General features: G+C 60.4%; 1 protein-coding gene across 1 annotated transcript; it reads right to left on the bottom strand.

Moving 5' to 3' along the window:
* Positions 1 to 549: 549 nt before the first annotated feature.
* SKOR1 (SKI family transcriptional corepressor 1) lies at positions 550 to 15381 on the bottom strand. Its single transcript, XM_079912777.1, has 9 exons — positions 15280 to 15381; positions 6885 to 9081; positions 5724 to 5814; positions 4745 to 4852; positions 4156 to 4227; positions 2707 to 2781; positions 2389 to 2463; positions 1810 to 1875; positions 550 to 1320 (listed from the first exon to the last, which is right to left on the bottom strand). The coding sequence occupies exons 1-9, from the start codon at positions 15342 to 15344 to the stop codon at positions 1226 to 1228; spliced, it is 2844 nt and encodes a 947-aa protein (XP_079768903.1). The 5' UTR covers positions 15345 to 15381; the 3' UTR covers positions 550 to 1225.
* Between the last annotated feature and the right edge of the window lie 785 nt (positions 15382 to 16166).

Below are 16166 nucleotides of genomic sequence, written 5' to 3' on the forward strand. Positions count from 1 at the left end.
CGGGCCCAGGCCCACCACTCTTACCTCGCCCCCGCCCCGCCCCGCCCCGCCCCGCCCCGCCCCAGAGCTCCAGGGCCTGGCGGACAGTACCTACGCCTCCTGGCAGTTCTGGTTGAACCTGGGATTCCCGGCAGGGCCCGATTCGGTCTCTGAGCGCCCCGGAGGTGGCTTCTCCGGTAGGGCAGACGTGGAAATGGGCAAGAGTAAACTCTCGGCCCCTGCGAGCGCTGGAGGGAAGAGTCAGAGACCTTGCAGTAGTTCTCATTCTCCGCCGAGGCCCAAGGGAGGGTCCTAAACGTGGGGCGGGGGTGGCCTGCGGGGCAAGCTGGGGGCGCCTAAAGGACTGGTGGAGAGATCGGGATGTTTGCTGCTGCCCACCTGAGAAAATGCGGGTCTCAGCCCGGGCGCCCCAGAACCCGCGCTGTGGTCCCCACGCACCACCTGTTGCGCCCGTCTCCCCCGCCCCTCCCCCCGCTGCCCTCCCACCTCCACAGCCCCGGGAAGTTAACAGATTTTTTTTTTTATTAAAAACAAAACAAAAGTCACGGATACAGGGTGGTCTCCCCAATCAGGCTCAAGGTGGTCTCCCTCTCGTGAGTCAGTTGCAGTTGTCGCCCTTTTTAAAGTGCTGTTACATCGAGAGGTTACAACAAAAAAATAGACAAAGCAAAACCCAAGAGTGAATGCAAAACGGGACTGGAAGTAGGTCCAGGAGAAGGAAGCAAATAACTTACAGCATAAATAAGTTAAAGTGAACCCAATACTGAACCGAGAGACTCACAGTACATTTATATCCATTGCACATAGCCACTTTGTCATTAGGAACAAGACTTTCAGAAGTGGACGGGACGGGGAGCGCGGGGCCAGCGAAGTTCCTACATTGTATTCACAATTGGGGTTCCGAGGCTGTACAGGGGGGAGAGGCCCCCTCCCCTTTCTTACCCCCTTCGGTCCGGTTAACCCCATGAGGTCCGATGCCCAGGAGTTCAACCGTGGGGCGAGGTGGTATTTACAGTTGGAAACGGAGACAGGGTCCTGGGCGGGGGCGCCCGGGAGGGGGCGGGCAAGGCCGAGGCGCCCGGGAGGAGAGCGGGCGGGCGGGAGGCTGTATTTACATCGGTCCAGTCCGAATGGCTTGTATCTCGCCTTAGGCCGCCGCGGCCGCGGGTATTTACAAGAAGAGAGCAGCATGGCTTGAGGGCGCGTGGGCGCGGCCGGGCCGGCCCTAGGGCAACAGCGGGGGCTTGAAGGAGCAGTTGCCAGTGCAGTGCCGGGGCGTCAGCATCTTGCAGGAGAAGTGGTGCAGGGCGTCGTGAGCTTCTGGAGAGACAGTCGATTGGGCAATGTTGGGCGCCTCGCCAGGCCTGCGCGGCCCACGGGCTCCCTCCCTCCCCTGTCCGCCCTTCAGGCTCAGGGGTTCTCAAGCGAGAGCATCAGAAGGTGAGAGGGTAGTAGAGAGATCCTGGCTATCCAGAACCACTGCTCTAGTTCAATTGGCCCATTTTACAGAAGAGGAAACTGAGGCACAGTAAGAGGGAGGTCGATCGGCCCCAAACCAGATTTGGACCCGGTGGCAGATTTCCCAATGCTCAGAGCTCAAGGGGCTCTTTCTCCCTATCCCACCGTTCTAGCATCATTTCTCCATTAAAATTAATTTCCAGTTCCCTCTTCTCAGCTACTGATCTATGTAGACCTGGCCTTCCCCTCTCACTAGCACTGCCATTCATTCATTCATTCGTTCGTTCATTCATTCACTCATTCGCTTGCACAGCCAGCGCCTGGCACCCCTCCTTTCCCCGGCTTCCTCACCTTTTAATTTCTGCTGGATGGCATAGCGCGCCTTCCTCTCTTGGTCAAGTTCGTTACACAGAGTATCTGGAAGACACAGGAAGTAGCCGGTGACCAAATGAGACCACCTTAGGGCCCGCTGGGGTCACAGCCCGGGCCTCACCCTCTTCTCAGCGCTCAGCCCCTGGCAGAAACAAGTCCCGGAGACTGAGGGAGGGGGCGTCAAAGCTCCAAACTGCAGCTTGGCAGAGGGAGGAAATGGCCTGGGATGGCGCTTAAAGGCAGACGGATCTAACCAAAATTAAAGCAAACTTAGGCATTACTTCCCAGGTAATTTTACACCTCGATTTTTAATTTAGAAACCATGGAAATTGCCGCGATAAGAAGTTCAATCACTCCATGTAATGATGCCTGCAAGCCGTTTGCTGGGCTCGCTTGCCATTCTGAGGCTAATCAGAGTATACAAAGGATATTAAATTAAAAAAAATAATTGTTAAATTACCTTCAATTTAAATCCAAATGACTGAGCCAACATTGCGGCTCCTGCCAGACGAGAGGCAGTTACGGCCCGTGCACGCGCTCACCTGACTCCCGTCTTACCTCTGACAATTTGCAGCTGTTGCACCATTTCTTCTCGATAAGCCAACTCCCTCTTCATTTGATCCTGAAAATTATCTGTGCAAATTGATTAAGTGAGAGCTGTTACGCACAGCCCCCTCCCTCGGCCGACTTTCTCCACTCCCCAGCCGCACCCCACCCCCTCCGTCTTTGGCCTAGTGGGAAACCCCAGAAAAGGAGGGTTCTGTGGCTCCAGCCTCGTGCGGAGCGGCAGCTACTTGCACTGGGGTCCCAGGCTGAGCCCGGAGCTTGCGGGAAGAGGGCTCTGGTGATGAGGTGGGGTGGGTCTGGATGGGGTACCTTTGAGACTCTGAAATTCTCGCTCCAGCTTCTTGCGGAGCTCCATTTGCTCCAGGAGCAGTTTTTGCAATTCGTCTGTGAAGGGGCAAGAGTGGGAGGTAAAGGAAGAGGATGGTGGGACTCAGGAGGCCCATAAGGTACCCAGGTCCTCCCCTGGCCGGTTCCCCTGAGATGGGAGTAGGGGAGGGTGCGACCGGACGGTAGAGGCCCTCAACACTCAGTTTTTCCATCTGCACCCAAAGGATTTGGGCAAGAAATGGGGTTAGGGGATTAGGTTGCCCAGGAGAATCAAATTCAGGATAGTAGAATGCATGTTGGACTTCTAGGCCCTGGCCCCCGGCGCCAACCAGCATGGTTTCTGCTTTAAGTTGTCCCTAACTCCCTAAGCGTAGAGGTTGGCCTAGGAAGATGCGGTTTACCCCTTCAATTGACAGACTTAATCCCTCCCTTCAATGATACAGAGCAGGGAGAATCTGGCCAAAGCCTTGGACCTCTGCCCTGGAAAAATACATATATTCACAACAGTTTGTTTACAATTTCAAGAGGTCCCAAGACCCCAAATTCATGCTAAGAACGCTCATAAGAAAAGCACCAAGGATTTTGAAGGTAATCACATAGCCTGTAAAATCTGTCACTAGGAAGAGTGGAAGACCACCAGTGCTTCTCTCCCTCCCCACACCGATTTCCAAGCCCAACCCTGGGCTGGGTGGGGGCAATTGGGTGTGGAAAGCCCTGTTGGCGCCCTCAAAAGCAGCTCCAAAGGGGTGGCAGGGGGGCTGCCCTGACCACGGACCTATTGGTATCTGGTCCTCCACATGGGGAGGCTCTCTGAGAAATCCCCCCCTAGCAGGTGCTCAGAAAACACAAACATGGGAGACAGAGAAGCAAAGTGGGTTAGAAGCTCCTTTCTCTGTGCCTCAAGTCACACTCTTCCTTTTGCAGTGGAGCAGCAACCCCAGGACCCCATTCCACAAACAAGGTCCATCCTCACCTTATTTAGGGTGGGGTGGAGTTGGTTATGCATTAACTCCAGGGGGGAAAAAAAACCCCTCTGAGACATTCCTAAAGTAAATGCGTCCTCAAAATCTTGCTATTCAGATGAGGCTGAGAGACCCAGATTGCCCTGTCTGATTGTCCACATGCATCCAGTTCTAAGGATCATTACTCATTTTTCTTTCTCACTGGGCTATTCAGACAGGCCCGGCCTTGGGAACTCTGGGGTGGCTGGTTCCCTCCCCCTGCTCACTTCACTCTTCCACTTCCCACCCCCGACCCCGACCTCTGTGCCAGGATAATGTGTCCAGGGAATTATCCCTTTGGCTCAATGAAGACTGATTCCCCAAGAGACTTTTCTTCTCACACTCACTCCTACACGAATAACACCCCTTTACAAGAAGGGCCCATCGCCCCCAAGCACAGTGTACCCCCATTTCACAGATTTAACCTCACCTCTGGCCAGGTTCTCGATATCCTTCTCCACTAGTTGAGTTCCCGTGACATCTAGGGTGAGCCCATCTTCACCTGGGATAGAAGGGCAAGTAAGAGGGGTTTTGTCCTGGGAGAGGCCTTGGGAGGGGAGGGGTGAGCTTCCTGGGAACTGTGCTAAGTTGGAAACCTATTTCACACTCTCTGCCTTTAGAGGAGACAGTTACAGGCATCCAGTACTACCCACCTTTCAAGTCATTATTTTAGGGGTACAGCCTTTATTTTAGAGAGTGACCCGCTGGAAGAGAGTGGACCCAGGGAAAACAGGCTATCTTAGGGCAGGAAGTGCCCTTTGACCTGTTTTATGTGGGTGATGGTGTTCCTCATATCCTAGTAAGCCTCCTTCCCTCACGGAAGAGCCTCAAACCCAGCAAGGAGGTAAGCAACTCAGGAAACCTGGCCTGAACCTTGCCCACACTATTTAAATATTTATGTGCCAGCCGCGAGAGAGGAACGGCAGCCCCTTAGGCTTGCCGCTGGAGCAGGTGGAAACCTGGGCGACCTGGGGCCCCGCTCCCAGGTGGGGGTGGAGTGCGAAGGTCCTAGGGCTCACCTCTGTCTGTATTTGCGGGACTTGGCTGGGAGATACTCCTTTGGTCTGGATAGGATTTCCTTGTTTCCAAATCGTCGGCAGTCGAGTGATTGTCTTCCTTATCTGGCTCTTAAAGGCAAATAAACCGAGTTTCAAGGAGAGGCAAAGAAACCGTGACCCCGATACGGCCAGAGCTGCCGCGGTCGGGGCGCCCGAGCCCTAATTAAAAGCGTCGTGGCCGCCGCTGGTTCCCGGCTGTGCGCCTGGGCTCGCACCCTCAGGCTTTGGGCCGGCCACCCCCTCCCCCGCGCGCGATCTGCTCATCTCCGGCTCCACGCCCCCTTCCCAGCCCCTTGGAAAAGAGCAAAACGAGCAGCCGAGCCCACCAGGGACAAGCGACCTACATCGCGTGCAGATACTGGGGCACCGCGAGCGCGCGTGGCCGCCGGGTCTACCTGCACCGAGAACGCGGCCCAGGCGGCGACCCTCAGGGTGGCGGCTGCGGGGGGAGACATCTTCCCCGGCCTGGCCTGCCCGGATTTCCGAGGCCCTCAGTCCATTCTCTGAGAGCCACTGGGTCCCGCGCGCACGTGCCCCCGCGTTGGGCTGCAGCTACCACGGCACTTCAGGAGTCCCCAAGGGGGTGGCCATGCGTCCCCACCCGTTCCCGATCCGTCCTGACCACAGGGAACACTTGCTGAATAAATGAGAGGTTCTGAAAAGGACGCCAGGCGTGGTTTGTAAAAGGTTTAACCCAGTGCCTGAGGTGTACGTGAGCGGTATCTATGCGGTGGAGAGGGCGGATGTAAGTCGTTGGGAGTCCTCGCTTAGCTTCCTTTTTCTTTCACTGGTTTTCTTTCCCTCTCCCTCTTTCTCTCATTTTCTCTGCCTCCTTCCTCCTCTCGTCTTCCCACGCAGGCCTCCTCTGGCCCCGGCCCTCTGCGCGCGGTCCCCCCATCACACTGGCCAGGGACCTCGGCAGGGGGGCTGGGGGCGTTACCGTGGGCCTCGGGGGTGCAGAGGTAGGAGGCCGCGGGCCCCAGCGCCGCCGCCGCGCTCTTCACGTGCTCCTCCAGCTCGGGCGCGTACACCTGCGGCGGCCGAGAAATGACAGGCGGTTAGGGGGGGCGTTTGGCGGCGGCTCGCAGCAGCCCAGCCCTGCGCCGCGGCCAGGAGAGAACATGAGGGGGTGACGGAGGTGCGCTCGCCCGCTGGACCCGAGCGCCCCGGGCGGCCGTGACGCACGCGCCGCAGCCTTGCGCCCTCGGAGGCCGCATCACCGTTGTGGATTCCTGGTAATTATTAGCGCTCTCGAGAAAATTACCCGAAACACAAAGCGGCTCCCAAGCCAAGGGCAGCTGAAAGCCGCCCCCACCCTCTTCGCCCGTCTCAGCGTCTTCCCTCCCGCCCGCGCCCCGTCCCCGATATAAACGACGCCTTTCGCATCCGGCTAATGATTCGTGTTTTAATGGACCGAATGTAAATGTACAGGTGTGCGCAGCCACTTTCAAGTGCACACCCCCCACCCGAACCCGCGGCCCCGGCAGCCAGAGAGCCCCTCTCCCGCCCCGCACACCTTCTCGACGACAGCTTCCTGCCAACGAACCCTGCGGTTCCTAGGGCAGGAATTCGAAGAGACTCGGAAAACTACGAGTTCGTGTGGAGGAAGATTCCGGGGACCCCGTACTGCGGCTTGGTGGAGAGGCATCCCTCTCCTCTGTTTACCGGCTTGTCTTCCCCGGGGCTCACATCCCCATCCAGGAGGGCGTGCTACCGGCCCGGCATCTTGAGCGCTTTTCTCTGGATTTTGGTCCCTTTCCTCCAGACCCATTTTACTTCTACCTTTCTGTCTCTGTGTGACTGCCAGTCTCTGCCTGTCTCCTCCCCACTCCCATCAACAAAAACACAGCACACTCATTTTTCAGGCCTACCCGCCACCCCCACCCCCCGATCTTCCGAAACCCTCAGTCGGGGGTCCCAGGGAGCCCAGCTCCACAGAGCTCCCGAAGCTGGGCCTATCCAGAGCAGCCGGGGCCTACTGCTGGAACGCCCGCTCAGAACAAACTTCCCGTCCCCAACCCGGCCAGGGCCTGCCCCACATCCCAGAGCTGCCGAGGGGTAAGCAAAGAGGCGCCCCCAGCGGGGCGGGCGCGGGGCTCACCTTGGCCGGCGCGGGCCCCCCGAGCGGTCCGCAAGACTCTCGCAGCTCATAGCCCCCACTTGGCGGGCTCCTCTCCGGTCTCCGCACCATGTCGTCGGCTGCCAGGTCCCCAAATGCAGACCGACTGACTGGGGGTAGACCCGGGGGGCGCCGGGGACGAGGGCTGCCGCCGTCGGGAGAGTCTGTGGGGCCGTCGGCGCCCGATGAGGTGGTAGACAGGGGCCCTGCCTGCTGGTCGCCATCAGGGCCGTCTCCTGTGCTGGGCGCGCCGGGTGCACCGGGCTCGGCCTCTTCCGGGGCTCCCTCGTCGTCGGGGAAGCGGTTGGACTCCACGTCCACCTCGGGCTCGTCCGCAGTGTCCACGTCGGGGGAGGCGGAGTGGTAGCTGGAGCTGCCCTCGCTCAGAAAGTCCGGGCTCACGTAGCCGCCGCCGGACCCTGCGCCTGGCCCGGGCCCACGGGCTGGCCCGCCGCCGTACACGTCGCGGGCGCTACCGTAGAGCTTGGCGATGCTCTCCGCGTCTTTGACCACAGGCCGGAAGGCCGACACGTAGGAGCCTTTGCGTGCGGGCGGCGGGGGCAGCGGGGCCAGCGGGGGCGGCAGCGCCTCGTCGGCGCCCTCCTCGTCCAGAGGCCCGCGGGACAGCGCGCTGGGGCAGCGCTCCTCTGCGACCAGGCCGCCCTCCTTGGTCGGCTCAGCACCGTCCAGGGGCTCGGGGCCGCCGCCACCGGCAGCAGCTGCAGCCGCCGCCGCTGCCGCCGCTACAGCCGCCGCCACGGCTTTGGCTTGGCTTTGCGCGGCTGGGTAGGGCGGCACTGGGAGACTGCCTGCCGCCGGCCAGAACATGGGAAACGTCGGGTACACAGTGGCTGCGGCAGCCGCCGCAGCCACGGCCGCTGCGTCCTTGGCTGCTCCGGGGGGCTGGTGACCCCAGAACATGGCGCCGCCGCCCGGGCCAGCCCCCGCACCGGGGGGCAAGTGGCCGGTTCCTGGGCCGCCCGCGCCTGCGCCAGTGCCCGCGCCCCCGCCGCTCCCGGTGCCTGGGCCGCCCTTGGGTTCGCCCGCGCCTAGCACGGGGTCGTCCTTTTTGGGGCAGAGGCCGAAGGCCGTGGGAAAACCGTAGGGATGAGGGAAAAGCGGCGGGGGCAGCTTCTGCAAGAGGCCAAAGCCCTTGCTGGGCACTGGGATCACCGGGTAGCTGCGTACGCCGGCGCCGCCACCAGGCCCTCCAGGGCCCGGGGGGCCGCCAGCTCCCGCCGCCAGACCAAGTCCCCGCTGCGCGTGAGGAGGAGGCGGCCCGGGAGGCCCGGCGGCCTCTTCTTCGCCACAACGCAGGCTTTTGTGGGGCGGCGGGCCTGGGGCCATCTCCGCGCCGCACCCCGGGCCGCCCCCGCCGCCACCACCAGCACCACCCTTCCCCTGCCCACCCGACCCGCCATTAGCGCCGCCGCCTCCTTGCAGCGAGAAAGTCCGCTTGCGAGTGCCACCATTGAACATGGCCTTGACGTCCTCCCAAGCGTGGCTCAGTTCGTCTGTGGCCGACTTGTCACTGAGTTTGAGGTGTCGGCGCCACGAGTTAAAGTTGGCTGCGTCGGGCTGCGTGTACTTGGCGTCGGGTGTGCGGTGCGAGTGGAAGATGAACTTGTTAGGCGAGAAGTACATGCTGCAGTAACCGCACTTGATACACTTGGCACGCGAGCTGTTGTAACGCGCGGGGATGAAGCTGCCACGCGAGCCCCAGGCGCACTCGTGCACCACATCGAAGGCGAAGTTCTCGGGAAGCTTGGGTGGCTTGTGCTCGCCCAGGAACGACTTGCAAAGGCGTTCGGCCTCGCGCTTGGTGATCATGCCGCAGCGGCGCGACGAGATGGGCATGGCCCCGGCCCGACGCAGAATCTCCAGTTGCACCGGTGTGCACTGCACGCATGTGATGCCCAGGGCCACGCGGCGGTTGTGGATCTCATTGTAGCTGTAGTTCTTGAGGAGGGTGTTGGAGATCTGCGCCAGGCATAGGCGCTCCTGACTGTCGATGACCAGAGACACGATAGGCACCCCGTACAGCGACGTCTCGCCCACCTGGTTGGGTTTGAGAGCGCTGGAGCCCGAGTAGGGCTGCAGCTCCTGCTTGGAGTTGGGCGAGGAGTTGCCCTCGCGCCCCGGCCCCAGCTGAGTGGTGAGAGCCTCCATGCCGCCACTCCTGCGAAACAGAGAAAGCAGAGAGCCGATGAGCCATTTTCAGCGCCAACGCCGCTTGGGCCCGCCCAGCAGGGCGCGCCGAGTCGGGCGCGCGGGGAAACTTGGCAATGGGGAGTCCAAGCTCATTCGCCCCCTGGACGGGCGCCTTTTGTTATTCAGACGCGTGCTGGCGCTGGAACAAAAGCCCCCGGGGTTTGGAGGAGGAGTATGGGTAATTGAGACCTCAGAAATGCCCCGGTAGCTAGGAACCTGATCTTCTTTTCGGACAGGGGAGGAAGTGGGGCCCAGAGACGGAGAGTGACTTGCCCAAGGCCACACAGCAAAGCCATTGCCGAACCCAGGCTTCCTGGCGCCCAGATCCGTGCGTCTTCGGCCACCCTCGCAGGCTGCCCTACCCGTCCGGGTCCTGAAGCCCTGACGTCGGGGACAGGCCGCCCCTCTGCTCAGTCGCGCATGCACGCGGGCGGGGGCAGCGCAGGGAGGAATAGGGAGGGGGGAGGGGCGGTCACTGCCCATCTACAGACAGCAGGGGGCGGGGCGGGGCGGGTGGGGGGGTTGGGAGGTGGCAAGGAGAAGGAGGAGGGCCTAGAGGCCGTGAGGGAGGCGGGGAGAGACAGAGGCGACCGCTGTTCGTGGTGCTGAACCCGACTCTTTCCAAAGCACGCCGTGAGTGCCCAGCCTCAGGGTTGCCCCCACTGCACCCAGCTCCGCGCCAAGCCGGCTCCCCGGGATAACAGCACTGCTTTCCACAAACACGAGCTTTTCCTCTCACGCCCGGAGCCTCGCGTTCGTTGAGCAGAAAGACTCCGGCTGGAAATATAAACCGTTTTCTTTCCAACCATCGGTGGGATCAGGGTCAAGCAATTCCTAACCACATTTTCTGCATTTTTAGCTGCGTTCCAGACCAAAGCTGGTTTCCCTCCGGGTCAGCATGTGGGACGGAGAGGTTCTCAAGGAAGTTCCTCAGAAGCCACTTCTCTTTTGCTTCTAGGCATCCACTCCCTAAGTTTTCCTCCTTCAGATATGCCTTTCCCACTCAGGCCAAATGCAGTCTCTCCAGGTTCTGAGCTTCCTCTTTTGGGGCGTCTTTTTTTTTTCTTTTTTTGAGTATCCTTCGTGCCGGGCTGTCCTGACTCATATGGGCTGAGAAGGATCCTGGCCGGTCCCTGAAGCCACCACAAGGCTCCAGGTCAAAAGTTACTGCTGGTCCCGAGCTTTGCTCTCTGGCCGAGGCAGGGAGGCAGCCGCGTCTGCGGACATCAGCAGCGGGAAGGACCCGGGGATTGATGCTTGGGGCCCCCTAGGTGGCTGAGCCCAGCCATGTATCCTCAGACACCGAAGGCTCCTGCGGCCCAGGCAGCCCAACCCCGAGGGCCCCTCCTCTAAACTCGGCAGAAAAGGCAAATGCATTTTCAAAGGGGGCAGCTCTAGCAGGACAGGGCATCCGAGCTCAAAAGCTTCATCAAGCAGACTGGGATCTTCTGTCAGTCTGTCTCCCTCCCTCCCTCTCTGTCTAGGTACCCCGCATCTGTCGGTCTTATCTGTTCTGAGCTGTCTGTCTCTCCTCCCTAGCTCCTCTTTCTCCCATCTGTCTTCATACCTTCTTCAAGTATCAAGCTATTTATCTGTTATCTGTCTTTCATCTTTATCTCTGTGGATCGAATTGAAACTAGTAGACCCTCCTTTTGCGTTGAAGTCCCTTGCAACATTTTAGGAGGCAAAAGCACTGTCCTAACTCCTCGGCTGAGGGGTCTGCAAGAAAAGCCCCGCACCCCCCTTTTAAGGGTTCTCAGGCTAGGGAGGTGGCGAGGGAGCCACGGTTCTGGGAAATGATAATGTCTTCTCGGTTTCCCGAAATCGGCAAGTGTGCCTTGCCCGCATGCAGTGAAGGGAGCGCCCTGATCCGAGCGCGTCCTCCCCAGACTGACGGTCTGGAGTCCCCCCGGGGTTTTCCCTAATGGGGGAGGGGGCTCCGGACCCCGGATCCAGGAGAAGGGGGACCCTAGGAAAGGAACCGAATTTCGAAAGCCAGAGTGGAAAGCCCGGGCAAAGGGTTGTGCGCAGTGACAAGGAGCAGCGGCCAGGGCGGCTCAGGGAGCCCTCGCCGGCTCGTGGGGCTTGAGGGGTGAGCTTGGAGAGGGCGACGAGGCGGGAGGCAGGCAGCGCAGAGAGTGAGGCGATGGAGTCTTTAGGTATAATAATAATAACAACCACCACAAGAACCCAAATCGGAAGAACTAAACGAAAAAAGCTGTAGAGACAGGGCGCGGGGGCAGCCGGCGACCGGGCGCGGGTACTCACCGTGCGGCGGCGGCTGGAGCCGGGCGAGCGGTGAACGGAGGTGCGCGGCGGGCGGAGCGGCGGGCGGGAGTCCGGGATCCGCCGGGCTCTCCGGGTGACGGCGCGGCCCCTCCCCGCGCGCGCGCACAGCCGCGCTCCCGGGCTCCCCGCGCTCACACCCGCGGTCCCGCTGGCCCCTCCCGCGCGGCGCCGTCTCTCAACTGGCGCGGGGCTCCAGGGTCCCGGGCGGGGAGACTTGCGCCCTGTGCCCCTGATGCCCCGGACGAGCCCGGAGTGGAGGCCGAACCCTGGAGCGCATGGCGCGGCGGCTGGCAAGGCGCGGTGACAGCCCGAGTGGCGAGGCCAGCGCGGGGCGGGCGCGCCTGACATCTGCGAGCCGGGGCGCCACACCCACCGCCCGCGCAGTCACTCGCGCCCTCCCGGGGTCCGCTAGTCCGCGGGCCACGCGCCGCGCCCTCCGCCTCCCCACAGCCCCCGGGTCTGGGCGCCCCAGGTAAGCGGCCACACACCTGCTCCCTGCGCCCGGCACCTGCGGCCCAAGCTCATTAAGGGGACCAGGAGGGAGGTAGGGCCTGGGGCCACAAAGTTTGCCCCCAAGAACAAAGTGGGAAGGCCTCAGCGCTCCCGGCTAAGGGGCCAGGACCGAGACCAAGGCCAGGTAATGGGGCTACGGAAGATTCAGAAGGAAAGGGAGAGGGGATGGGTACTGCACTTTCGTGCCAAGGCAGTGGCCTTGGGAAGCCAGTAGTGTGGGGAGCCGGAGAAGAGATCAGGATGTGGGGTACCAGGGGAATGGCAGCTGGAAAGGGGCAGAACCAACTCCCCCACGGCTTCAGACTTGGATGCGAGGTGTCAGGACAGCTCCAGCCTGGGGAGGGGCGACCTCCTGCCTCCTTCACTGAGCTGTGGACTCGGGAACTGGGTTTGGAGGTCCTAGGCCTTGACTCTCCCCCCCGCCCCCCAACACCAACCAGCCCAGGGCTGGATCCAAGTCATCACTGGGAGATACCTGGGGTCAACTACTAGTTGACCACTAGACTACTCCCTAGCTCTCCTGTGAAATCAGTTTCCCGTGGTGGGATTCTAGCCCCTGATGCTGCAGACGCTCCCTGGCATCTTCTCTCTTCCCAGAGCTCCATTTCTCTCCACCCCTCTCTTTTCTCTGTCGGCTTCTGTCTTCACCATCCTTTCCCCCACTATCCCAGTGCGTCTTATCTTCTCCCTCTCTCTCAATCTCCGTCTTTCCTTATTTGAGTTATCAGTCGCACTCCCTCCCTCTGTGCCCGCACCCGTACGCCCCCTCGCCCCCCACCCCTCCGTGGCATTAAGTGTCCTTAATGGACACGTTAATTAAACTATAATTAATCATACTGTCCGGCCCAAGTTTGAACAATTACCCTAATCAAACAGAAGTTAATAATGGCAGGCATGGCCCGGGGCGCGGCGGGCCGCCAGGGCAGGGGGAGCAGCGGCTGTGGCGGCTACCGACGCGGGCAGCAGCGACGAGAGCAGCCCGTCCTTGGAACCCGGGCGGCGCCATAAATCTTCCGCGGCCAGCGGCGCCGGGTCGCCCTCGCCCCCGCCCCCTCGTTTTCCCTCTCGCTCTGGGTTACAGGCCCTCTCCCCTCCGGCACTCGGGCTCCTCTAGGGTTCGTCTCGCCCTTCTCCTACACTTCTCTCCTCTGTTTCTCTCTTCTCTGCGGGGTCGCAGGGACCCTGGGGCACGCCTCAGGGGGTGGGAGCAGATCGCCCAGGCCTACCCTCGGAGAGAGGGGGCGGCCAGGCCCTAGGACTCGTTTGCCACCCCTTCTCCCCTTGGCTAACGCGTTTTCCGAGGTCACGAAACTACCCTCCCCCTCAAGCTTGAGGGTTTAGTCTCTGCTGCGGGGTCTCTTCTAGAGGGGTTCTTGCTCTTTCACCTTCCAGAGTTCCCGTCTCTCTCTCTTGGATTTCCTTGTCTTTCTTTCTTTCCTCCCAGAGCCTGCTCAGCCCCTTTTCTCTCTCTGACTCTTGCCCCTCCACTGGCGCGTCTTTCCCAGGCCCTGCCTCTGTCCCGTTCTAACTCTGCTGATCTTTACCTCCCTCCCGCCCCACTTCCCTCCAAGGAAGACAGGAACCTATTTTCCGTCCCGGTCCGAGAGCCGCCCCCAGCCTCCACCTGCTCATCCCCCCTCCCTCGGCCGGCCTCCCCACCCCATAATTACAATCCCGTTCGGTAATTATTCTTAGCCTCCTAATGATTTTTTAAAAGGCATCTCAGAATTCGGCGTGGTGGTGACAACGGTCTCGGAGCCAGGACGCCCCCGGGGTGGTGGGGCTTGGGAGTGGGAAAAAGATGGGGAGGATTCCCCTGAGCAGGGCCTGCCTACCCTGCCTCTATTGTACTGCGAGGGCCAGCAACGCCTCTGGAGCCGGCCTCTAGCGAACTCCCGGCAGCCGGGCCGCGGGGCCCCGGGGACTTCTCAGACAAAAGTTCTCTTTGCGGGTTGCAACGCCAGGGGGGTGCAGGTTCACCCCTGCGTCTCCGTTCAAAACCAAACTGCGGACAGCTCCCTGCACCCGGTCCGGCTTCGCAGACCCAGCCTGCTCTCTCACCCAGCTCTGCACTGGAGAAAGACTTAAAGGAGCTTGGAGAGAGGCTGAGGAGGCGGCACCGCTCGCTTGAGGGGTAGTGATCTCCGGGGAGCGGGTCTTGGGGTCGGAGCTGGGCTCTGCTCTGGACCAGCGTCCAACTGGTTAGTATCACCGCAAAGAGCATTTTACAGTTTGCAGAGAGCCCTTTCTCACAACAGCCCTGGAAATAGGTAGAGATCATTTATTCCCATTTTACAGGCAGGAAAACCGAGGGTCAGGCAGTGGAAGCCAACTCACCCAGGTTCCTCGGTCAATAAGGGGTGCAGGCTGATCTCCCAGACCCCAAATGTCGTGCGTTGCATGCTGCCTGGAGGGCCTCGTTTAGTGAAGGAAGACAAGCGCTGCACAGTTCACGAGGAGCTTTTGGGATCGCCCTCAGAACACTCCGTGAGGAGGAAACAGGCCTAGCAAAGCCAGGTCACTTGCTCAGATGAAGGCAGCCAGTGCGGGGCAGCGCTGACTTGAACTCAGGCTCAGACACGGGAGGGTGGCACCCCTCTTGCTCAGACAGGGCTGTGAGTCGTGCGGCCCTGTCCAGAGCCTGGGGAACCCGTGGGAGTCGGTGCCCTTGGCCTTCCTGACCCCCATTGGCGCTGAATCTTTTATCCACTGCCGAGTGCACCAGGGTCGGAGGGCCAGACTGTGGATCAGGGACGCGCCTGGCGTGCAACCGACCAGCCCTGGGTCCGTGCTGCCTCTGAGCCCCCGGCGTCGCATGCACAGAGCCGGGCGTCCCACGCCCATTCCGGCTCCCGCTTGGGCTGGGGCTGGGCGGTCGCGCCTCCTCCTCAAGCACGTATCTTTTACCAGTTGAATTAACGGCAGTTTTCGTCAGTTAATTAGGTTTAATTTACATAATTAGTACAGTATAAAGAGGATTGGGGATAATCATGGGGTACGTAGCGCTTACTGTGTAAACACGTATTCTGAATTAAAAATCAGATGTAATTAAGGCGCGCAGGCCCTGTTTAGGCAGGGTTTTAATTGTAATGAATTTCTAATTAACACTCAATGATTGCCAAATGCAAAGGGCTGTAAAATTTTCTTGTAGTTTTGCTAATTTACTGTTTACTTAATATCTGGATATTAATCCGACGACCAGATAGACCCTAGCCCCTCTCAGCGGCCCGGCCCCAGCAAATGAAGGTGGCTGGGCGGGGCCTGCTGGCCGCTGCTGAGAGCAGAGGTGAGATCGCGGGGGAGGTGAGGTCGCGGGGGAGGCGGGGGCCACAGAACCCGCACGAAGGTGCTCAGAAGTACCCACCTCGCTCCGTGTGCAGACGGGAAGACTGAAGCTCCAGGGAGAGGCCAGGGCTTGCCAGAGGCCATACACTCCGGGTTCCTGCCTCCCAGACCCGGCTCTTGGGGATCAGAGGCCAGGCCAGCGCTCCTGCCAACGAAGGACTTCTCCCTCGGGACATGAAAAGGAGGGAGAAAAGTCTCAGCCTAGATCCAGTTCTACTGTCCACTTGAGTAACCATGGACCTTGACTTGGCCTCAATATGTGCATCTGTAGGATGGGCACACTGGCACTTTGCAGGAGTGAAGGGTTGACTCAGAGGCCCAAGGGCACTGCAGATAAACATCTTTCTTCTGGAGCCCTGAGGGGATGGGGGGTGGAGCTTGAGGGACACTGCTTGAGTGTAGGTCGCTTAAGCTTGGAGGAGGGGCAGAGCCTGGAGGACTTGAGAATGGTTTGAAGGTTGCAGGGCCTGGCTCTGCCCAATCTGGGGCTCTCTCTGCACTTGGGGATGCAAGTTAGGCTGGGAGGAGGGAGCCCAGGACAGACTTATTTGCCCCAACCAGACACAGATATCCCCAAGGCCTGAACAGAGGTATTTGTGAAAGAGGGTGGGTATCTCAGCCGGCGCCAGGACTCCTCCCCAACCCCAAATCTCTAGTTTGGGTCCCAGTTGCCTCTCCTCCCCCCAGGGTTCACCTGCTGTCAGTCCCAGCTTAGCTCTAAGTCTCTCTCTATCCGAGATCTTTAGCACAGGGGAGACTCTGTGGGCACTTAGAAATTTCCTACCAAGCCAAGGAACACACAGGAAGAAAATTCAATGGCCCTTAGAAGCTTCCGCCCCACAGAGCAGGCTACCTTCACTTCTCTCCTCAGTACCTGCCTTTCAGAAGCCTCAGAGGACTCTCCTG

The sequence above is a fragment of the Stenella coeruleoalba genome (assembly GCF_951394435.1).
Source record: "Stenella coeruleoalba genome assembly, chromosome: 2".
In the NCBI taxonomy this organism is placed as follows: domain Eukaryota; kingdom Metazoa; phylum Chordata; class Mammalia; order Artiodactyla; family Delphinidae; genus Stenella; species Stenella coeruleoalba.